The 24,954-nt window shown below is 29.3% G+C and overlaps 4 protein-coding genes and 1 long non-coding RNA gene across 6 annotated transcripts; 4 read left to right on the top strand and 1 right to left on the bottom strand.

Moving 5' to 3' along the window:
- Positions 1–6,247: 6,247 nt before the first annotated feature.
- Positions 6,248–7,810, bottom strand: LOC142597703 (uncharacterized). Of its 2 annotated transcripts, XR_012832343.1 has the most exons (4): positions 7,670–7,810; positions 6,940–7,476; positions 6,601–6,640; positions 6,248–6,545 (listed from the first exon to the last, which is right to left on the bottom strand). It is a non-coding gene; the product is annotated as an uncharacterized LOC142597703 (long non-coding RNA). The 2 variants fall into 2 exon arrangements; XR_012832342.1 differs by having other exon boundaries at positions 6,940–7,810.
- A 9,183-nt stretch (positions 7,811–16,993) lies between these two features.
- On the top strand, positions 16,994–19,400 carry LOC124496439 (cytochrome P450 4c3-like). Its single transcript, XM_047059958.2, has 4 exons — positions 16,994–17,347; positions 17,424–17,530; positions 17,593–17,954; positions 18,008–19,400. Exons 1-4 carry the CDS (start codon positions 17,056–17,058, stop codon positions 18,921–18,923), a joined length of 1,677 nt encoding a protein of 558 aa, XP_046915914.2. The 5' UTR covers positions 16,994–17,055; the 3' UTR covers positions 18,924–19,400.
- Positions 19,007–19,400, top strand: LOC142597729 (putative cytochrome P450 4d14). Its single transcript, XM_075733141.1, has one exon. It carries the CDS (start codon positions 19,007–19,009, stop codon positions 19,295–19,297), a length of 291 nt encoding a protein of 96 aa, XP_075589256.1. The 3' UTR covers positions 19,298–19,400.
- A 121-nt stretch (positions 19,401–19,521) lies between these two features.
- On the top strand, positions 19,522–21,612 carry LOC142597726 (cytochrome P450 4c3-like). Its single transcript, XM_075733136.1, has 4 exons — positions 19,522–19,972; positions 20,041–20,147; positions 20,212–20,573; positions 20,632–21,612. The coding sequence occupies exons 1-4, from the start codon at positions 19,699–19,701 to the stop codon at positions 21,545–21,547; spliced, it is 1,659 nt and encodes a 552-aa protein (XP_075589251.1). The 5' UTR covers positions 19,522–19,698; the 3' UTR covers positions 21,548–21,612.
- Positions 21,613–23,011: 1,399 nt separating this feature from the next.
- LOC124496868 (cytochrome P450 4c3-like) lies at positions 23,012–24,924 on the top strand. The gene is made up of 4 exons (XM_047060431.2): positions 23,012–23,303; positions 23,377–23,483; positions 23,538–23,899; positions 23,959–24,924. Exons 1-4 carry the CDS (start codon positions 23,030–23,032, stop codon positions 24,872–24,874), a joined length of 1,659 nt encoding a protein of 552 aa, XP_046916387.2. The 5' UTR covers positions 23,012–23,029; the 3' UTR covers positions 24,875–24,924.
- Positions 24,925–24,954: the final 30 nt, after the last annotated feature.

The raw sequence follows: 24,954 nt of genomic DNA, 5'->3' as shown, positions 1-24,954 counted from the left end.
GATTCTGCAAATATGATTAATCAATCGATGATTGTGTATCAAAACATGATTGACAGATTTTTATCTGATATTCGCCACGGTGGCGGTGCCACAACGTTTACATCCGGACGTTGTTAAACGCTTTTTGCAAGCATTTTAATTTTGAATAAAGTGAAAAACATAAACAAATGAACAGAAAAGACGTTTATTTCAAAAAATATTCATCAAACGATAATAATGTGCCAATGGTACTAACCCTAGAAAGGTAACCTACGTAAAATTTATGCTTTTTGCACTTCAAAATGTTCCAAAAAAACACTCACGATGCTAAGACAGCTGGAACCCCTTTCTATTCCTCAAGAATATATTTCTACACCTTTAGAAATAGAAAAGATCCAGTTTTTGCCTTTTATCTGTTATCTATAAGCTCAGGCGTAAAAGCTTGTACGTAAAATTTACGTATGGTTGCCTGAATCAGCATAGAAAAATCTTAGAAAATTTTGCTGAGAAACGTCATTTATGAATAGAAATAATTTTAATTTTTTTCTTTTTTTATCTTTTCACTTGTCAAAAACGTTTTTTGTCGCAATATTTTTTGAAATAAACGTCTTTTCTGTTCATTTGTTTATGTTTTTCACTTTAATCAAAATTAAAATGCTTGCAAAAAGCGCCAATAATAGTAATAGTAATGATGATAGCAACGTTCCTGGCAACGATAATGGTGATGATGATGCAGATGCAGGTGGAATTTCGGACATTCATGCCGAAGAAGATGAAGACGATGTAATAGAAGTGAATAGTGATCAATCGGTCATTTTCCTCGATGATGTTGTATGAAAATATTGAAAAACAAATAACAGTTTTTTTAATAATAAAAAAATTTTTACAAACTCCTTCAAAAAAAAAGACCGACCGGATGTAAACGTTGTGGCACCGCCCCCGTGGCGAATATCAGATAAAAATTTGTCAATCATGTTTCGATACACAATCATCGATTGATTAATCATATTTACAGGATCATTTTTCATTTTTTCTTGACGCTGTGATAATTTCAAAATTGACAATAAAAAAAAATTCAAAATTTACACCATATCTTTAATTTGATATTTTTGAGCTTTCCACTTTTGAAAAATAATTTTTTCTTCTTTAATATAAAATAGAGGTGTGATTCAACGTATAAACGTTAAAATTTAACATAAATAATCATACACAGACAGAAAAAATTTTGGTAACGTTGTCTATTGACAGGATATTGAGTAAATCAGAAAAGCCAAAATTTACGTAGGTTACATGCAAATATTAAGAAAAGTCGACAGATGGCGTTATTTCCAGCTATCAAAAAATTATTTATGAAATTAATTTATGTTAAATTTTTTGACGTTTTTTCACTGAAAATTTCTCAAAATTATTTCAAGAAAAAATTTCGAAAAATTTCGAAAAGTTTCTTGATCAACATTTTTTTGTTTTTGTTTTTTTTTAAATTTTTTTTTACTTTTGATTTTTTGATCTTCATTAATTTTGAAATTATCACAGATTCAAGAAAAACATGAATTCTTCAATTATGCTAATCTCTTTATACCGCTTGTTTTAATTTTTAAATTCAAGAAATATTAAATTAAATCTTCTGTCTCGTGATGGATTCGAACCAAGGAGGAGCAAATGTTATGTAAACCGCTGTATAAATTCAATGTTAAACCATATTTTTTCGTATCGTTTATTTGTTTCAGCAAGTAAACCAAAATAAAAACCATTAAGCCAAGAAAACCTATGAACAAAGCAATTATTTTTGAAATCAATGATTGATAAATTTACAAAAAAGGAATACATTTATGGAATTTGAATGATGGTGATGATGGTAATAACGATTTCATTTCAAACATTGTAATGTCTGAAATATCTGAAATTCAAAACATGATTTTCTTGGATTATAAATGATCAAGATCAAGATTGTGATGTTTCAAAATATCATAAATGGAATGTCCGACTTTGATATGGTGAATATTACAAAAGTCGGTCTAAATTATCGACATTCAATCAGCTCAAAGATGATTTTGCTTTAAACATTGTTAATAAAATCTTCTGAATTTTTTTCATTTTTTATGATTTCACTTGTCAAAAACGTTTTTTTTCGAATTTTCGAATGAAAATTTTAAGACTTGATTATATGATGCTTTGATGTTTTTGTTGTCACTTTAAATTAAAAAGTTTAAAAAAGATTATTATAATAGTAATAGTAATTTGTAGCAATTTTTTTGAACATACAATAATGGCATGATATGCAGATATATGGATAATCCACAATTCAAGAAAAGATTGAGAATCTGAATAAAAGCGAACAAAGAATCAATCGAGAGATTTTCTGGCCTTCTGTTGAATGTGCTTTTTGTGCAATCAGATTAAAACAAATCAAAATATTATTTTTACAAACTTTGAGAGGAAAAAAAGCTTTATGAATCATCAAAATCGTTATCATGTTAGATTTTTTTCGAAACAGTCAAATTTTTCAAATTTGATATTTTTGAGCTTTCCACTTTTGAAAAATAATTTTTCTTCAAATCAAAATGCTGTTGATGCTGTCGCATGCATACGCATATTTAGACAGCAATCGGCTCAATGCTTTTAAATAGCTTTTTTCTCTTTAACTGTCACTGTGCATTTTCAAATCATATGCAATGCCGTGAAGCTTACATTTTTTCTTTCTGTGTAGGGCTAATGATGATGATGATTTTTGGTCGACTCATATTTTTTTTTTTTTTGAGTACGTCATATAAGAATGGTGGCTGTGAATGAGCGTTTTTTTGTTTTGAGTCAGTGATTGACTGCGCAACTCAGTGAGTCACACGTTGCAATTCCGTTTTGGACTCAATTCCGTTTGTGACTCAAATGTGCTGCTGTTGTACTTGGTCAACAAATAACAAACAATTCTTTTATTAGATTATTGTTTGAAATATATAAGATTTAGGTCCATCGTGTTTGGGAAATTTAACAAGATCCCAATCGTTACCTTCATCAATAAATTTTGTTGCACAAAATAATCAACGTAATGAACGTAATCAAAGTAAGAATAATAATAATAAATAACTTTGTCAATAATGATATAATAATAAAAAACTTTGTCAATAATGATATATCATATCATTACAGATAATAATAATGCTGATGATGATAATGAAAATATCATTCATAATGATGGATCTATTCGCAATATTTCACGAAAATTTGCCTGTCCATTTAATGATCGTATTTGTCGTCATCACCTAACCATGGGCGCCGGCAGGAGGGTGCAAGTAGGTGCATGTGCACCCCCTAGCTTTTGAAAAAAAGAAAATGGAGAAAAAAAAATAAATCTTTCAATAATAAAAAAAAACGCGAATGCACCCCCTGAATTAAATCCTGGCGGCGGCGTTGCACCTAACCCCGGACAAATGTAATTTTTCACACGATAAAGATGATCTAGAATGTTCCAACAAACAGATACCGACATATATCTGTGTTTTTCATTTGATGAAAAAATGTAAAAATATAGTCATGGACAATATTCCACGTTGTGTGGAAGGGTTCCATATTGAACCCTCAACTTTATCAAATTTGAATGAATTTGAACAACAACATCAACAAGCTATCACTTGTTTCTACTCAAGATATTGTCAAGAAGAATGTGCGATTTGTGGCGATAAAATCTGCGAGAAGCGTTTCCACAAAGAAAGACGTTGCTACTGTTGTACTTGGTCAACAAATAACAAACAATTCTTTTATTAGATTATTGTTTGAAATATATAATACATACTAACATACGGTTTCCCTGCCGGATATCTGGTTGTGGGAAATCATTAAGCCATCAAACCTCAGTTTATAGGCATGTTCGTATGAAGCATAAAATGGAATACCCGCCATAGATTTTCATGCCCTTATCCAGAGTGCAATAAAAATTATGCATCTTTTAACATGTGTAAACATCATATATCATATATGCATCACAATGAAGTTATAAGATGCCCTGTAGACAGTTGTAATCAAATATATAGATATCCTTCAAATCTTTACAGGCATATAAGAAAAAATCATAAACTTGAATGCCCTTTTCTGGAAGATGACATTTGTAAACTAAATGGTTTTTGTTTTTTTTTCACATGATGAGAATCTAATAATGTAGAATCATTTAGCAAATTTCCATCATATATTTGTTATTACTTAAACTTAATGAAAAAATGTAATTGTACCGTTATTGGTGACGTATTTATATACTCACATTTATAATATTCATTCTTTTTTTTTAAAAACGATTATTGTTCCGTATGTAATACACAGCTAATTAATAAACAACATTTTAATATTACAATTTTGTGTTTGTTTTGTTTTTTGCTGAAATATTATCACACTCCACAATGGAGATTATTGCCCACTGCCTCAGAATAATTTTGCTGATCTTTTTATATGATGACGATTTCGTTCATCTATCTTTTTCTCCACAAAAAAAAACACTACAATAGCCGATAATTTAATTTTATAAAAAATAATTTATTATTCAAAGAAAAAAGAGAAAAAAGAAAAATAAAAAAAATGTCAGGTGTTATTATTCCAAAATGGCCAAAAATTGTGGATTAGGAATTTTTGGTTTTTCGTTTACCAGCAATAAAAAAAATTATTATAATACAAAAAAAAATTTTCTATTTACAGAAAAAAAAATATAAAAAAAATCATCATTATCCCTAGAAAAATAAGATCGATATTAAAATTTGTGTTATCATTCTGTGTGTATAGGTGTGTGAATTATTAATTAGGACACAAAAAAAAAGAAATAGCTGCCATATTGTAAAGGAAATACAAATGTTTTCTTTGAAAAAAAAGTCAAATGGTCAAATGTTAACGATTCGGATGATGATTGTTGTTGAGTAGCCATATGAATCCATTTGAATAACGACCAATATTTACTGCAATATGATTTCGATATAAATTTTTTGCACCATAACAAACATTGGTAACACCAAAACAGAAACATTCTATACATCCAGTATGGCTACAAGTGAAATGAATGAATGAAAAAAAAGACGAGACAAAAAAGAGAAAACAAAAGTAAAAACAAAATTTTTTTTTTTAAGAAAAAAAAGTCATTATCATCTGACATTCTCATATACCATGCTGATGATGATGATGAAGATGATGATGAAAGATGTTGTTGTTATATTGTCGATTATTATTATTATTATTTTATTATCATCATCGTTATAAGTAACAACAAAATGTTGATGATTATGGCAGTTAAATTCATCACTATCATCAAGACAATTGGCTATACCATCACAATAATATTGATAATCGATACAATGACCATTAATTTTACATATAAACATTCTATGATCAGATGCTTTTGTTTTGTTTTTTTTGTAAAGATATCATGGGTTTCCAATCAACAAAACATTTAATACAATGATGATGATGATGATAATTAATTCTAATAATAATTTTAATAAAAAAAAAACAAACGAGTTATTTATTTGGAAACTAAATGAATGAAAAAAAAACAAATTGAATTGTGAATCAGGAAAAGATAGACAGTGTGTTTGTTAGTTCGCAGTACAGAAAATGAATTGAATTGAATTTTGTGCAAATTATGAACACAGATTGGATAAATTGGAAAAATGAAAAAAAAAATTCAAATGTGTGTGTGTACGATCATCTTTGACGCCAAATGATGATGATGATTCAGTGGTAATGAAAATTTCGTGGGTTCTAATAATCTAAATTTATTGCTTCCTGTTGGTCAATTTGGAAGTCGTAAACGTGGAGCAAATTATCCTGCAAGTCCTCGATATTTATCAACTAAGTTAAATCCGTTGACAAGGATATTATTCCCACAATTGGATGATCCTCTGTTAAATTATCTTCAAGTTGATAATTTAAAAAACGAACCCAAATATTTTGTTAAAATAATTCCCTTTGTTCTGGTGAACACACAAAAAAAAATAGCCTTGTGTGTACACTACTAAATCGTAGTGGAGTGGCGAAACTACCAAATCAGCTAGTACACTACCAAAATCGATAGTACACTACCAAATCAGCTAGTACACTACCAAAATCGATAGTACACTACCAAAATCGATAGTACACTACCAAAATAGTGCACACTACCAAATCGAATAGTACACTACCAAAATAGTGCACACTACCAAATCGAATAGTACACTACCAAAATAGTGCACACTACCAAATCGAATAGTACACTACTTTGATTTTTGACCTCTCCCCCTTTTTAACCCTTTCGACCTCCTTTTCATTATTTGTATTGAATTTAAATTTTATTGTAAAATTAAATGAATATAAATAAATTATAAATTATTTTTAAAAACAAAATATCATGATAATGCACAAATTGTATTATGCTGATCCAAAATCCAACATTTTATGGTATGAATTTTTGTTGTCCAATAGAAAAGATATATTGTTCCGTTCTCCAAGTTCTAAATGTTTTCAACACAATGTCCGAGTTTACAAATCCCAAAAATATGTTAATATTGCAATTCGAATCATATCAGCGGCATTGAGAGATTTGACTACATGGCATTATACTAAATAATTGAAAAGGATTAGTTGTAACCGTGGATTTTCAATTCAATTACATACCTGTTTGTTTTTTTTAAATAAACTTTATTTACCCCTATATCTTAACAAAAAAAGGGGGAAAAACATGTAAATATTACAAAAAAAGAGAAAGAAAAAGAAAAAAAATAAACAACAACAATTACAAGTTAAAAATATTAGAAAAAAATATAAATAAAAATACCTGTTTGTATCGATGATTCTAAACGTGATTTGATTTCTTTATTTACCCCTATACCTTAACAAAAATAGGGGGAAAAACATGTAAATATTACAAAAAAAAGAGAAAGAAAAAGAAAAAAAAATAAACAACAACAATTACAATAAGTTAAAAATATTAGAAAAAAATATAAATAAAAATACCTGTGTTTGTATCGATGATTCAAACGTGATTTGATTTCCGTGGTCATTGATAAATTGAAATTGGTTGAGATTCAATGCATCAACATCGACGGAAATCTGAATCTGATTAAGACTTGAAAATAGGAAGAATTTTTAATAGTAAAATAAAAATAGTTATATTATACTTAACACGTTCGTATTGAAATACACAAAACAAACAGTTCAAATAATTATTGAACAATCAATCTACAACACATAGTAAAGAAAAAATCAGTTGTTAGCATGATTTAAAAACATAACTTATCTGGTTCTCTTTGATTGAAATCTAGCCGATATTGAATTCGATCTAAGACTCAAATACTAAACGAAAAGACATTTGTCGTTATCATTAATCAATTCAGATACATACCATTATTCATACTCTTGGATTTAATGGGAAAAAAGTCACGTCTTTAATTTCAACATATATGAAATCAAAAACGATAAAATATTCATTTCGTTTTTAGGAAACCAGAACTTGTTCAAATATTTTATCTTTTTCCAAAAAACAATATTAATCTACGTATATTAGAGATATTTGTAAAAATATTAATTAATTGATTTTTTATAAAAAAATGATGCAATAGTGCATGACACTTCGCATCTTATTATTTTAATAAATAAATGAATAAATGCCCCAATATTTTACAATATGTTTAATAACAACAAAACATTGTTACATATTTGCTCCAAAAATCAATCAGCTACTTACTATTTACCATGGCAAAAAAATAGAAAAAATATCAAAGTTAAACATTTCGAACATGAAAAAATTCAATGTTGAAATTTTTTGAAACAGAGAATGATGATTGGGCATTTTTATAGTTGTTGCAATTATAAGTCAATACATGTATGAAATATATTTAATGCCGTTCATAGACAATGTTATAATGTTGTAATTTTTTAAATTGTTGTAAACTACTTTCAAAAATGATAGTGTACACTACCTAGTTGTTAAGTACTTATTCATTTGGTAGTGTGCACTACCATTTGCACACTACCAACTAGTAATGTACACTACCTAATTGTTAAGTACTTATACATTTGGTAGTGTGCACTACCATTTGTACACTACCAAATCGAATAGTACACTACCTAATTGTTAAGTACTTATACATTTGGTAGTGTGCACTACCATTTGTACACTACCAAATCGAATAGTACACTACATGCTTTTTTCTCTGTGAATGGAATGGAAGGTATTGCTTGTTGTGAAACAGCTTAGTTTAGCTGTGTTCTTTAATTTAATTATGGAACTGTTTCGAGTTTCTTTCCGAGCTTAAATATTCGCTCTGATTTACGATTATTCATCATAAGTTTGTTCTGTTTTCTTTTCAACCCGAATATACTAATTGTTAATAAATCTATATTTGTTTCAAACCAATTTTACGCTACGTCATCCTTTCCGTGGTTTTACAATTGCTCCCGGTTTGAATACGTTTATTCCCAATTATAATCCCCATGAAATTGTGGAAAATATTAAACGGTTAATACGTGGTGAAAATCTTGAAGAGATGAAACCATGGTATTCAAACTTCACTGGAACAATTATAATTTGACCATAATAATGAAATTTCGATTGTTTTGGATCATTAATACTTTACTAATTGATGGTTGTAATAAATCAGCAGTTGATGATGTTGTTGATTTCCTAATTTCCGTATGTTATCTAAAAGAAAAAAAATACGTTAAGCAATGAGATAAAATAATCAAGGATGATGATTGAGAAAAATAAAATAAAGCAGTTAATTTATTGTGGTTTTTTAAATTTCATATATAGAATCAATATTCTATTGTTATAAGTAATAATACAGTAATTAATTATTTACAACAGCCCTCCCAAAATTAAAGACGTCTTTGATGATAATTTCTTTAGTTTTTTGTTTAAATGGTTTTGTAAGAAAATCACTCAGCTGTTTTTCACCAGGAATATATACAATTTTACATTCATTTTGATTTAAATTATCTAGAACATATTCTCTTCTAATATCTATATGTTTAGAATGTCTTTGTGGTCCATCTTTAAAAATCTTCATTGCGGACTGATTATCAGTTTTAATTACAAAACATGGTCTTTGGGACTCTATATCAGTGATTCTCAACCTTTTTTTTGTTGCGGTACACATTTTACGATTTCAAAATTTGGCGGCACACAAAGAAAAAGCACTGCGTAAAATAGATTGTGATAATGATTTTAAATGTGCTAAATAAAATAATATATAATATGTACTACAAAAATAACAGTATGTAGTGTATTTGTTGTTAATTCGTTTATTCCAGTTCAGAATCGAGAAAATGACAACTCCAACCTAACACGATCAGTTCAGAATTCAAAATTCAAAATCCAGAAAATAACAAATCCAACCTAACACAATCAATTCAGAATTCAAAATTCAAAATCCAGAAAATAACAAATCCAACCTAACACGATCAATTCAGAATTCAAAATTCAAAATCCAGAAAATGACAAGTCCAAACTAACACGACCAGTTCAGAATTCAAAATTCAAAATCGAGAAAACATCAAATCCAAACTAACACGACCAGTTCAGAATCCAGAAAATGACAAGTCCAAACTAACACGACCAGTTCAGAATTCAAAATTCAAAATCGAGAAAATAACAAATCCAACCTAACACAATCAATTCAGAATTCAAAATTCAAAATCCAGAAAATGACAAGTCCAAACTAACACGACCAGTTCAGAATTCAAAATTCACAATCGAGAAAAAGGCAAATCCGACCTAACACGATCAATTCAGAATTCAAAATTCAAAATCCAGAAAATAACAAGTCCAAACTAACACTACCAGTTTAGAATCGAGAAAATGGCAAATCCAACCTAACACGACCAGTTATGAATTCAAAATTCAAAATCGGGAAAATAACAAGTCCAAACTAACACGGGTCGAAAAAAAAATTTTAAAATCTCATACCGGGCCCCGTTCAAAAAAGTTTGGGAAAAGCTGATTTATCTTACAAATATTCATCGGATCAAACATTCCTAATATGTTGATCATTTATCAGATTTGAAATTTCAATTAATGCTGCCTGTTAACCAATTTCATCACCCATTTGTATTTTTCAACTTCTTAAATAACGTTCGTAACCAAAATCATGATTTTCATATTTATACTGACTGTTCAAAATTGGCTGGTCGTGTTGGATTTTCCAGGAGGAATTATTTGCAATTTTCCAAGCATCATTATGGTTGAAAAGAACAAACCAATCTGCAAGAATTTTTATTGATTCGTACTCTTCTGTTCTTGCAATTCTGAAAATAAATCATTTTCAACAAAGATATTGATGAGCAACAAGCAAAAGATCAAAATACGACTTACGTTGAGGCTTATATTAATTGATTTTATCGATAATTCACAATTTTCACAAATTTATAAATAAAACAAATGAATTTTATTCGAAATCACCATAAAAACAAATCGGATAGAATAAATAGCACAACTGACACAGAACATATGTTCCGCTCTCTCAATGACCATATTCATACCTTGAAAGTAAATATGAATAATTTTAGAATTTTATTACTTGTGTTATGAATCGTAATAATTCGACCAATTTTCGTATTTGAAATGAACCTTTGAAGTTTTATATGATTTAAAAAAAATTCTCTCGATTTTGAATTCTGAATTGATTGTGTTAGTTTGGACTTGTTATTTTCTTGATTCTGAACTGGTCGTGTTAGGTTGGATTTGTTATTTACTGGATTTTGAATTCTGAATTGATTGTGTTAGGTTGGATTTGTTATTTTCTGGATTTTGAATTTTGAATTCTGAATTGATTGTGTTAGTTTGGACTTGTTATTTTCTTGATTCTGAACTGGTCGTGTTAGGTTGGATTTGTTATTTACTGGATTTTGAATTCTGAATTGATTGTGTTAGGTTGGATTTGTTATTTTCTGGATTTTGAATTTTGAATTCTGAATTGATTGTGTTAGTTTGGACTTGTTATTTTCTCGATTCTGAACTGGTCGTGTTAGGTTGGATTTGTTATTTTCTGGATTTTGAATTTTGAATTCTGAATTGATTGTGTTAGGTTGGATTTGTTATTTTCTGGATTTTGAATTTTAAATTTTGAATTGATTGTGTTAGTTTGGACTTGTTATTTTCTCGATTCTGAACTGGTCGTGTTAGGTTGGATTTGTTATTTTCTGGATTTTGAATTCTGAATTGATTGTGTTAGGTTGGATTTGTTATTTTCTGGATTTTGAATTTTGAATTCTGAATTGATTGTGTTAGTTTGGACTTGTTATTTTCTCGATTCTGAACTGGTCGTGTTAGGTTGGATTTGTTATTTTCTGGATTTTGAATTTTGAATTCTGAATTGATTGTGTTAGGTTGGATTTGTTATTTTCTGGATTTTGAATTTTGAATTCTGAATTGATTGTGTTAGGTTGGATTTGTTATTTTCTGGATTTTGAATTTTAAATTTTGAATTGATTGTGTTAGTTTGGACTTGTTATTTTCTCGATTCTGAACTGGTCGTGTTAGGTTGGATTTGTTATTTACTGGATTTTGAATTTTGAATTCTGAATTGATTGTGTTAGGTTGGATTTGTTATTTTCTGGATTTTGAATTTTGAATTCTGAATTGATTGTGTTAGGTTGGATTTGTTATTTACTGGATTTTGAATTTTGAATTCTGAATTGATTGTGTTAGGTTGGATTTGTTATTTTCTGGATTTTGAATTTTGAATTCTGAACTGGTCGTGTTAGTTTGGACTTGTTATTTTCTCGATTCTGAACTGGTTGTGTTAGTTTGGACTTGCCATTTCTAGAATCTAGCACTTTTTGTAAAACATTGATTAATAAAAAATTGTTTAAAGAAGAATTGCTTTTATTTGTTTGTTTAATTATACTTATTTTTCCTATGTTGGTTCCACTACAAACAATTCGCACAACTATTAATAGATATTTGAATAATCGAAGTACATGTTTTTGATTCAGGATTACCATAATATTCAAATGTATCAAAACAAAAAATATTTTCATTTTATTAAATCTAAAATTTCGCGGCACACAAAAGTGCCGCGGCACAGTGGTTGAGAATGACTGCGTTAGATGAATCAAAAAAAAAAAAAAAAAATACAAATGAAAATAAAAAAAAATTTACTTAATCTTAAATACTTGGAAACGAAAAAAAAATTCCACTAAAAGGCGAAAAAAATAGCCAGTTTTCTTCACAGAATTATTGACGCAAAACAGAAAAAAAATTTATGTACACAAGAAATTAATCAAGAATCATTGGAATTTTTGTTGCTAAAAACATAAAAAATAATCATGTGTAAAATGTACATTCGAAATATTCATCCGGACCGATGAAAAAATTTATTCTTTTCCCGGACTATGAATTTGACACCGCATGACACACACACACACACACACAAAAAATTATGTGATCAAATAAATGGGATAGTAAATATCGTTTTTGATTGGGCTATACAAAATAAAATTCCTGTGAATAAAGAAAAAACCAATGCTCTTCTTTTATCGAAAAAGAACAAACCAACACCAAACAATCTTATAATCAAAACGGTCGAATCAACTAAAATCCTTGGTGTAACTTTTACGAGAGACCTTAAATTCAATTTACATGTTAAGAAAAAAATTTTGGAAGCTTACAAATATTTACAAATCCTCAAAACATATGTATCGCACAAATTTGGTTTATCAAGTGATAAAAGAATCACTCTATATAATTGTTTTGTCAAGCCTAGCCTTTTAAATGCTTCAGAAATATGGTCAAATAATATTAATTATCAATCAAAAAGAAGCTTGGTCACACTTGATAATGCATTATTAAGAAATGCAATTAATGCTTTCAAATCTACACCGATCGATTGTCTTCATCTACTAACACGTACTCCTCTGATTAATGATATACTAATTTTGAGAAGAAATTCAGCTGCACTTAAAATACGCAAAATTCCTGTTGGACCAGTAGATGCACTGAACAATAACATAATAATCATGGGCAATTGGAACATCGAACACGACATTACTATTGACATAAATTATCAATTCAATGATCATTTCATTCTTTGTCACTCTTCTATTAATATTGTACAAGGAAATCACACATTCGACGTTTACACAAAATACTGGTTTCATACTGGCTTAGTTGATGCAATAGACAATAGCATTCGGAAATCTTTAAAATTGCTGCTCAACCACCACTATTTACATCAATCAAAGATTATTGTATACACACCAATAAAATCTGGTCTCTACAAGATTCAGACAATTTCATCCAAAAATATTATGAAAATTGTTCAATTTTTGAACTTATCATATTCAACAATTTATGTAAAACATATTGAACGATACACATACACAAATCAAGTTGACGTTTCACGAATTAAAATCAGCTTTAAGTACTATGCCAAATCAAAAATCAACGAAATCATTAAATCACATCTGAATGAATCTATGGTTAACTTATCAAATAATTGTAACAAAGAAGAAACGACAACTCTAATAAATCATAAAAATTTCAATATAAATCTAGTTAACCAAGAAATTACATCCTTATGCACAGGCCACGGCCCAACAAGGGCGTACCTGTTTAATAAACGAAAAATTGGTTTATCAGCAAATTGCCCTGTGTGCAATTCTCCACAAAATTATAGCCACATCACCACATGTCCGATGTTTGATGACATTATGAACATCTTTGAAATTAACGGCAACGAACATTTGACCTCCACAATTGGTAAATTGTTAAATAACAACAAACTATCTGATTTCTCCCATCTCGTCCACCGACGCTTAAGGGATATGAATGAACGCCTTAAATTCATCATTTAAAGCTCTATTCTTAATTTTATCTCTTATCTACATGATTATTATCATTGTATGACTTTTATTCTCGTTTTTTTTATTGTATTTACATTTTTCATTATTTGATAATTTTAAATAAAGCTAGGAGTCATGCTCCGTTAAAAAAAAAAAAAAAAAAAAAAAAAAAAAAACACACACACACACACACATACACAGCAAAAATAGTTCCAGTTTTTTTCGATTAGAATTATTTAACGAAGAGAAAGCTGAATTGGTCGTAATCGATTGGTTTATACTTGAGAGATATGAATTTCTTTCACAGATAAATGTGTTATTATTAAGATTTGACAAGAGGTCTTGGAAGTATTGATTCAATAGTTATATAATATTCAATAAATAGGCTTTTAGAATGATATAAATGATTTTTAATAATAATGAATAACTGGTAAACTATTACACCATTGATCGCACTAATTAAATATGCTTTTATAGTGACATTAAACAGTAAAACAATCTTTCTTTCAACAATTCAAACAGTTAAGTTTGATTAAAATTTCATAAAATTCCTTGAACAATTCTCGGATCAATTAGATAATTCGATTGACACCTTGGATTGGATATCAAATAGGAAACGACGCAGGATATTTCATTTTGTGTGAACAAATTACAGGTTTTCAGTAGAAAATGAGAATTGGAAAATTTTGATTTTAACTTAAATGTATTCAAAGAAGAACATTACAAATTGACAATACAGTAATAGAAACTGTTGGAGAGAAATAAAAATCAATTGAAATAGACAAAAATTGCATCTGTTTTTGTATCTTACCATAACAAATTCTCGCATCGATATGAGCTGCAATTTTCCATATGTAAAGCCATATTTATTCTCAGTATGATATGCATGGCCATAATTAGACAGTTTCAATAACAATGATAAATTCTTCATACGGGATTGTCCACTGGATTCACGAGCCAATAGATTCAAGAATCGTGTAGATGATTCATGAAAATTTTGATTACAAATGGCAAACAATAAATGAACACCAAATATGCACACTATTTGTTGACAAGCAAAAGTGGATAAAACCAAAGAATAGACCAAATCTGAACGTCCAGACATTATGAATAAGATGATGTAACAATTGATTGAAACATTAACGAATATAAATACAGTGACCGTTTCACAATAAACATTTCCCCATTGTATTAATTTCAGATTATATGTATTGAAATGTTGAAAACGTTTCAATCTTTGAAAAATCGATACACGGCTTAGATTGACTAATAATTGTTTTGTTTGCCAAACATTTATCAGAAAGATCATCAGATATGGCAATAAACAAAGAGCAAATAGTGCACAACATTGGGCATAAATAACATGGAAAAATTCATATAATTTCCAAAAGAATGTCATTAACATTAGCCACATAGCGTGATTTAGAGAAACCAAAATATTTCGGTTGAATATAGCGAAAAAATAGTTCAAATTTTCAAGGATAAATTTTACTAATAATAGTTCCATTGATATGATAATCAAAACTGAAATGATGAAACAAATCAAATTTATTAAGATTACAAAACATTTTGAATAACTCACTAGTTATAATCATAAAAAGATTGACCATTTTGATCACCATCATGGCAATATCTTTGACTACTTTACCTGCCATTCTAGTACGATAACGATATGGTGGATGAAATTGTTGTCTATCTTGTTGAAATAATACAGCATTGAGAATGGAAACAGTTTGATTCCGGTAATAAAGCCGATGAAGATAATATTGGATCTGTATGACGAACATGATGATAAACAGAACAAGAATACGACGACCTACTGGTGTGATTGCAAATAGATTAGCAGTAAGATAATTATTAAAATTATTGCTATCGTCTTGAAACATTTGAACAATAGGATGGATAATGCATATTAATAAAATTAATTCGATGAAACTAACAACTTGACAAATGGAACATTTCTCATGATGATGTTGACCAATCCATGATAAACGAAATTGTTTGCTAATCTGGTCACAATCGAATTGTTTACATTGTCTTTGTGGATCATTGTACATATCGAAATATCTTTTCATATAATTCAATCCATCTAATCGTAGTAATGGACTAATCATTTTTACTATACCAATGGAAATTATTCGAATGGATAGGAAATTTTTCCGAAAAATTTCAATCATTTTATTCATTGTTATGACTGGAAAGAAAATTTCTTGTAAACACAAGTATTCGTTAGATGAATCAAAAAAAAAAAAAAAAAAAAAAATTTTACTTAATTAATCTTAAATACTTGGAAACGAAAAAAAAATCCACTAAAAGGCGAAAAAAATAGCCAGTTTTCTTCACAGAATTATTGACGCAAAACAACAAAAAAAAAATTTATGTACACAAGGAATTCATCAAGAATCATTGGAATTTTTGTTGCTAACGATATATCAAATGTAAAATGTAAAATAATCATCAGGGACTGATGAAAAAATTTATCCTTTTCCCGGGATATGAATTTAACCTCACACACACACACACACAAACAGTTCTAGTTTTTTTTTCGATTAGAATTATTGAACGAAAAAAAAGCTGACCTGGTCGTAATAATCAATTTATTCATATTTGAAAAATGAATTTCTTTCACGGTGGATAATTGTGTTATTTAATGTCTATGATGATTAAATGTCGATAAATATTGACATATTTTATGGTCCAAGATCTCTTCTATTTAATTTGTCATTGGTATTTAATACATAAAATAATCGACATTGATTAATAATAATAATAATAATAAAAAAGAATCAAAGCAGCGAAACAAATTGATAAATATAATCACCACAATGAATTCGGTTGAGCTCGGTCAGCAAAATGATCAAAAAAAAAAAAATTTCATATCACAAATCACAAATATATGTGTGTGTTGATTGATAATAAATAAAACACAAATCGAACAACAAAGTTTTCATGTCAATGTCAATCGCATTAAAAATATTTTTAAAAAAAAATTGGTTCATTTTATCATCATCGTCATCGTGATTTTCAACAGAAAAAATTTTAATATCGATTCAACAGACACAAAAACACAGACAAAAAAAAATATGACATGAAAAATTATATCAAATATAACATTACCTTGTGCATGCGCATCAAAACAAAAAACACATGCATAATGATCACAAGGTAATTGAAGTGATAATGATAAAAACTTTTTTTTTCGGATTGATTAATATTCAATATATATAAATGGGTGATATGATTTGATTCGATTTCATTTCATTTCATTTTTTTTTTTTGTTAAAACAAATGACGATGGTCACGACGACGACGACAACAACAACAACAACAACGGCGACAAATGGAACGAATGTTGAAACATTCGTTCATCAAATAATACTTCTATTTATACGTTATGGAATCATATCCATTATTGTTTCATTACTTTTGCTACGTTCAATAAGAATAATTCAACGATGGTTACGATCAAAATCGATGATTAGTAAATTTCATGGAATCAATGTTCCATTTTGGAAAATTCTGATTGGAAATATTGACATGTTATTCATTGAAAGTTGGGCAACAGAAAAAATTGTTGATAGTAAAAAAAAAAAAAATTTTTTGTTTTATAAATTAATGACAAATTCACTTTTTATTTATTAAAAAAAATCATCTAGATTATTTTAAATTGATGACCGGAATGTCCAAAATTTTTGGTGAAACATCTCATATTTGGTTTTCATTGTTTCCAACTATGGTTATTAGTCATGCTGATGTTGCTGAAGTAAGTATAGATTGTGGATTTTTGTGTGGAAATAGTAACCGTAAATTTTTTTTCGCATTCAGAAAATATTATCCAGCACTAATACATTTTTAGATAAAGATAATTTTTATGAAATGCTTAAACCATGGTTGAATGAAGGACTGTTGACCAGTGCATCGAATAAATGGCGTTCACGACGAAAATTATTGACACCAACATTTCATTTTAATATTTTGGAACAATTCTTACCCATCATGAATGAACAGGCACAAATTCTTTCTCGTATAATCAACGATCGTCAACTGAAAGCTGGTGGTAATGGTTATCTAGATATTGTGCCACTAATAACGAATGCAACGTTGGATGTTATCTCGGAAACCGCAATGGGTGTGAAAATTGGTTCACAACTCGATAACAATCGTGATTATGTGGATGCAGTTACAAGGTTAGTGATCATGGATGAGCTTTTTTCCCATCATAAATACGTCCAATTTTCAGAGTTTCAGCTACAACTTTGAAACGAATGTTATTGCCATGGCTTCAAAATAATTTCATTTATTTTAATTTTTTGGCCGAAGGACGTAAACATCGTCGTGATATTAATCTAGTTCGTGAATTCACAATGAATGTTATTAAAGAACGTAAAAACGAAATTGTCAACCAAAAGAATCTTGATTTGAATGCGAATGAAAATGGTCGTCGTTTAGCATTCATGGATCTATTGATCGAGCAACATTTGAAAGATCCAAAACAATTTACCGAATTGGATATTCGTGAAGAAGTGGATACATTCATGTTTGAAGGCCATGATACGACGGCAATGTCATTGATATGGACATTACATTTGCTCGGCAATCATCCGGACATTCAGAATCGTGTACATAAAGAAATTGACGAAATACGGCAACAATCTGATGATGATGATGACCAAACAACACAGAATTGGTCTCAAAATCAATTAAGACAGATGAAATTTCTGGAGGCCTGTATCAAAGAATCGTTACGAATTTATCCATCGGTACCAGTAATATCACGTTATACACATCAAGATACGGAAATAGAACCCGGTCGTATCATACCAAAAGGAACGTCCGTCGCTCTCGTACTTTATATGATACAAAGGGATCCAAAATATTTCCAACAACCAGAACGCTACATACCGGGTCGTTTTATCGAAGATTCTGAACATTATTGTGGCCGTATGAATCCATTTGCTTATGTACCATTTTCAGCTGGGCCACGTAATTGCATTGGACAAAAATTTGCACTACAAGAAGAGAAAATCATGTTGGCCACTTTATTGTCTCGATATCGTGTTGAATCCGGCGATAATTGTGGTAATGTCGATGTAAAAGCGGCATTAATTTTAAGGCCAAAATCATCAGTCAATATTCGTTTCATACAACGTATATAATTTTTAATCTAATCAAGCGAAAATAAAAAAAAAGATTAATCCCTTCATTTCAGCAACTACTGCTTATCTTTATTCAACTTAAAATGATGATTACATTTTCAATTTTAAATCAAATCAATATGATTCAAAGAGATCCAAAATATTTTCAACAACCAGAACGCTACATACCGGATCGTTTTATCGAAGGTTCTGAACATTATTGTGGCCGTATGAATCCATTTGCTTTTGTACCATTTTCAGCCGGTCCACGTAATTGTATTGGCCAGAAATTCGCATTACAAGAGGAAAAAAATAATGCTTGCCACTTTATTGTCTCGATATATCATGTTGAATCCGGTAATTATGATGGTAATGTTCATAAAAAAGTGGCATAAATTTTAAGGCCAAAATTATCGGTCAATGTTTGTTTTATAGAACGTATATAATTTTTAATCAAATCAAGCGAAAATAAAAAAAGATTAATCCCTTTATTTCACCAACTTCTGTTTATCTTTATTTAAGTTATATTTGAAATCAGAATCAAATAATGATAAAACACATGATAATTACTATTTTTAATTTTTTTTCTGTCTTAAAAACAACAACATTTTATGGAATTATCGTTTTACTAATGCATTATGCTTGGACATCAACACACAAACATTTGAATATAATAATAACAAGGGAATTGAAGTGATGATGAAAACATCTTTTTTTATTGATTAATATCCAATATATAAATGGGTGATTGATATGATTTGATTCGATTTCATTTTTTTTTGTTTGGTTAAAACCAATGATGATGGCCACGACGACAACAACGGCGACAAATGGAACGAATGTTGAAACATTCGTTCATCAAATAATTCTTCTATTTATACGTTATGGAATCATATCCATTATTTTTTCATTTCTTTTGCTACGTTCAATGAGAATAATGCAGCGATGGTTAAGATCAAGATCGATGATTTGTAAATTTTCGGGCATAAATGTTCCATTTTGGAAAATTCCAATTGGAAACATTGACATGTTATTCATTGAAAGTTGGACAACAGAAACAATTGTTGATAGTAACAAAAAAATTTTTTTTTGTTTAATTTATGACAAATTCACTTTTCATTTATTAAAAATCATCTAGATTATTTTAAAGTGATGACGGGAATGTCCAAACTTTTTGGTGAAACATCTCATATTTGGCTTTCATTGTTTCCAACTATGATTATTAGTCATGCCGATGTTGCTGAAGTAAGTATAGATTGTGTATTTTTGTGTGGAAATAGTAATCGAAAATTTTTGTTTTCGCATTTAGAAAATATTATCCAGCACTGATACATTTTTAGATAAAGATCAATATTATGAAATGCTTAAACCATGGCTGAATGAAGGACTATTGACCAGTTCATCGGATAAATGGCGTTCACGACGAAAATTATTGACACCAACATTTCATTTTAATATTTTGAAACAATTCTTACCCATTATGAATGAACAGGCACAAATTCTTTCCCATATAATCAATGATCGTCAACTGAAAGCAGGTGGTAATGGTTATCTAGATATTGTACCATTAATAACGAATGCAACATTGGATGTTATCTCGGAAACTGCAATGGGAGTGAAAATTGGTTCACAACTCGAAAAGAATCGTGATTATGTGGATGCAGTTACAAGGTTAGTGATCATGGTTGAACTTTTTTTGCTATCATAGTTAAATTCATCCAATTTTCAGAGTTTCATCTACAGTTATGAAAAGAATGTTATCGCCCTGGCTTCAAAATAATTTCATTTATTTTAATTTTTTCTCCCAAGGACGTGATCATCGTCATGATATTAATCTAGTTCGTGAATTCACAATGAATGTTATTAAAGAACGTAAAAACGAAATTGTCAACCAAAAGAATCTTGATTTGAATGCGAATGAAAATGGTCATCGTTTAGCATTCATGGATCTATTGATCGAGCAACACTTGAAAGATCCGAAACACTTTACCGAATCGGATATTCGTGAAGAAGTGGATACATTTATGCTTGCAGGTCATGATGCCACGGCAATGTCATTGATATGGACATTACATTTGCTCGGCAATCATCCGGACATTCAGTATCGTGTACATAAAGAAATTGACGAAATACGGCAACAATCTGATGATGATAATGATCAAACAACACAAAATTGGTCTCAAAATCAATTGAGACGGATGAAATTTCTGGAAGCCTGTATCAAAGAATCATTGAGAATTTATCCATCGGTACCGGTCATATCACGTTACACACATCAAGATGCGGAAATAGAACCTGGTCGTATCATACCAAAAGGAACGTCTGTCGCTATCGTACTTTATATGATTCAAAGGGATCCAAAATATTTCCAACAACCAGAACGCTACATACCGGATCGTTTTATCGAAGGTTCTGAACATTATTGTGGCCGTATGAATCCATTTGCTTATCTACCATTTTCAGCCGGGCCACGTAATTGTATTGGACAAAAATTTGCTCTACAAGAGGAAAAAATAATGCTTGCCACTTTATTGTCTCGATATCGTGTTGAATCCGGTGATTATCTTGGTAATGTTCATAAAAAAGCGATAATAATTTTAAAACCAAAATCATCAGTCAATATTCGTTTCATACGACGTACATAATTTTTAAACTAATCAAACCAAAATTAAAATTAAAAAAAAGATAAATATTTTTATTCCACCAATTTTTATTTATTCTTTGTTGTAACGTTTAGTTTAGTAAGTCCGGATCTATGATGTTCGTTTACTGAGAGAAAAAAAATGGAAAAATATTATTAAATGTTAAAAACAAAACTTTAATCATAATCATATTGCATTTATTATTAAAGCGATTAGAACAATATTTCTACAATAATGGGGATTTTGATAATCATTGATTTAATCATCAACATGGTATTCATTTATCGTAACATTATTTTATCGATTATAGATGTATTTAAAGAATTGGCAGAAATTATTTTTCCATTCATGAAATGTGGTCGAATGAATTATCTGAAAAAATATTTCAAAATGTACGCTGAACAAAGAATTTGTAAACAAAAATATGATTATAATCGATGCGGCATGGAATACAAATTCAATTTGGTGACCGCATCAACGAAATTGTCATATAATCAACATCAACAATGTCGTATTTGTCGTGTTATTGGATTGATCGATTTGATTATTATTGTCTTTTTGGTTAAAAATTTCTATAAACATTTTCTGATCAAAAGAAAAATAAACAGTAGTTGGTGGAAATTAACACAATTTCACCAACTACTGTTTATTTTTATTCAATTTAAAATGGTGAATACATTTCCAATTTTAAATCATTTGATGATGGTGATGATAAAATCACATGATGATTACTATTTTTAATTTTTTTTCTGTGTAAAAAAAATCAACAACAAAAAAAATTCCATAGAATTGTCGTTTTGCTAATACATTATCTTCAGTACCTTTATTGTATTTTCCTGGTTCTAGAGGTTTTTCCGAATAAAATCATTATTACTAATACATTATTCATGCGAATCAATACATTTGCAAAACAAAATGCTTGGCTTTGTCAATTGACAAACAATCATTTGCATCTAATGTATATTGATAATGAACGAAAATGAAAATGAAAATAAAATTCTCGATGTCAACGTCGATCAAATTTGAAATACGTACATAATTTGTTTGTAATATTCAATTATAGTAATAACAACATCATACCGTTTTTGATACGTTATGGCATAATTTTGTGATTATTCAAATGGTTTTTAATCATTTTATATCGATTTATATTTCAAAAAAATTATCGATTATGTGATAACCAACATCACAGAAAAAAACACGAATTTCTCAAGAATCTTGAAAATTAAATTTAAAAAAAAAATTAATGCGGTTAAGTTCGCTGAAATTTTATATTTCACAAATATATGCGTTCATAATAAATAAAACAAATCGAACAAAATCATCATTCACACATTGAATAAAAATTGGTAATTGGTATTGGTACATTTTATCATCATAATCGTGGTAGGGAAAACGTTTTGACTAACTAATATTTATTATATAATATATAAATGGGCTATATGATTTGATTCGATTTCATTTTTTTTTCTTGGGTTAAAACCAATGACGATGGCCACGACAACAACAACAGTGACAAATGGAACGAATATTGAAACATTCGTTCATCAAATAATTCTTCTATTCATACGTTATGGAATCATATCCATTATTGTTTCATTACTTTTGCTACGTTCAATAAGAATAATTCAACGATGGTTACGATCAAAATCGATGATTAGTAAATTTCATGGAATCAATGTTCCATTTTGGAAAATTCCAATTGGAAACATTGACATGTTATTCATTGAAAGTTGGACAACAGAAACAATTGTTGATGGTAAAAAAAAAAAAAAAATTTTGCTTTATAAATTAATGACAAATTCACTTTTCATTTATTAAAAATCATCTAGATTATTTTCAATTAATCACGGGAATGTCCAAAGTTTTTGGTGAAACATTTCATGTTTGGCTTTCAATTTTTCCAACTGTGATTATTAGTCATGCCAATGATGCTGAAGTAAGTTTTGTGTTTTTGTGTGGAAATAGTAATCAAATTTTTTTTCTCGTTTAGAAAATATTATCCAGCAATGATACATTTTTAGATAAAGATAATTTTTATGAAATGCATAAACCATGGCTGAATGAAGGACTATTGACCAGTTCATCGGATAAATGGCGTTCACGACGAAAATTATTGACACCAACGTTTCATTTTAATATTTTGAAACAATTCTTACCTATCATGAATGAACAGGCACAAATTCTTTCTCGTATAATCAATGATCGTCAGCTGAAAGCAGGTGAAAATGGTTATGTAGATATTGTGCCACTAATAACGAATGCAACATTGGATGTTATCTCGGAAACCGCAATGGGTGTGAAAATTGGTTCACAACTCGATAAGAATCGTGATTATGTGGATGCAGTTACAAGGTTAGTGATCATGGGTGAATTTTTATTCATGTCATAATTAAATACGTCAAAATTTTCAGAGTTTCAGCTACAACTTTGAAACGAATGTTATTGCCATGGCTTCAAAATAATTTCATTTATTTTAATTTTTTGGCCGAAGGACGTAAACATCGTCGTGATATTAATCTAGTTCGTGAATTTACATTGAATGTTATTAAAGAACGTAAAAACGAAATTGTCAACCAAAAGAATCTTGATTTGAATGCGAATGAAAATGGTCGTCGTTTAGCATTCATGGATCTATTGATCGAGCAACACTTGAAAGATCCGAAACATTTTACCGAATCGGATATTCGTGAAGAAGTGGATACATTCATGGTTGCAGGTCATGACACGACGGCAGTGTCATTGATATGGACATTACATTTGCTCGGCAATCATCCTGACATTCAGTATCGTGTACATAAAGAAATCGACGAAATACGGCAACAATCTGATGATGATGATGATCAAACAACACAAAATTGGTCTCAAAATCAATTAAGACAGATAAAATTTCTGGAGGCATGTATCAAAGAATCACTGCGATTATTTCCATCGGTACCGGTAATATCACGTTACACACATCAAGACACGAAAATAGAACACGGTCGTATCATACCAAAAGGAACGTCTGTCGCCCTCGTACTTTATATGATACAAAGAGATCCAAAATATTTCCAACAACCAGAACGCTACATACCGGATCGTTTTATCGAAGGTTCTGAACATTATTGTGGCCGTATGAATCCATTTGCTTATCTACCATTTTCAGCCGGGCCACGTAATTGTATTGGACAGAAATTTGCATTACAAGAGGAAAAAATCATATTGGCCACTTTATTGTCTCAATATCGTGTAGAATCCGGTGATTATCTTGGTAATGTTAATATGAAAGCGGCAATAGTTTTAAAACCAAAATCATCAGTCAATATTCGTTTCATACAACGTACATAATTTTTAATCTAATCAAACCAAAATTAAAATTAAAAAAAGGTATAATAAATTCTTTTATTCCACCAACTCCTGCTTATTCT

This window comes from Dermatophagoides farinae, chromosome 7, assembly GCF_024713945.1.
Source record: "Dermatophagoides farinae isolate YC_2012a chromosome 7, ASM2471394v1, whole genome shotgun sequence".
NCBI lineage: Eukaryota > Metazoa > Arthropoda > Arachnida > Sarcoptiformes > Pyroglyphidae > Dermatophagoides > Dermatophagoides farinae.
This window is presented reverse-complemented; position numbering and strand designations above follow the sequence as displayed.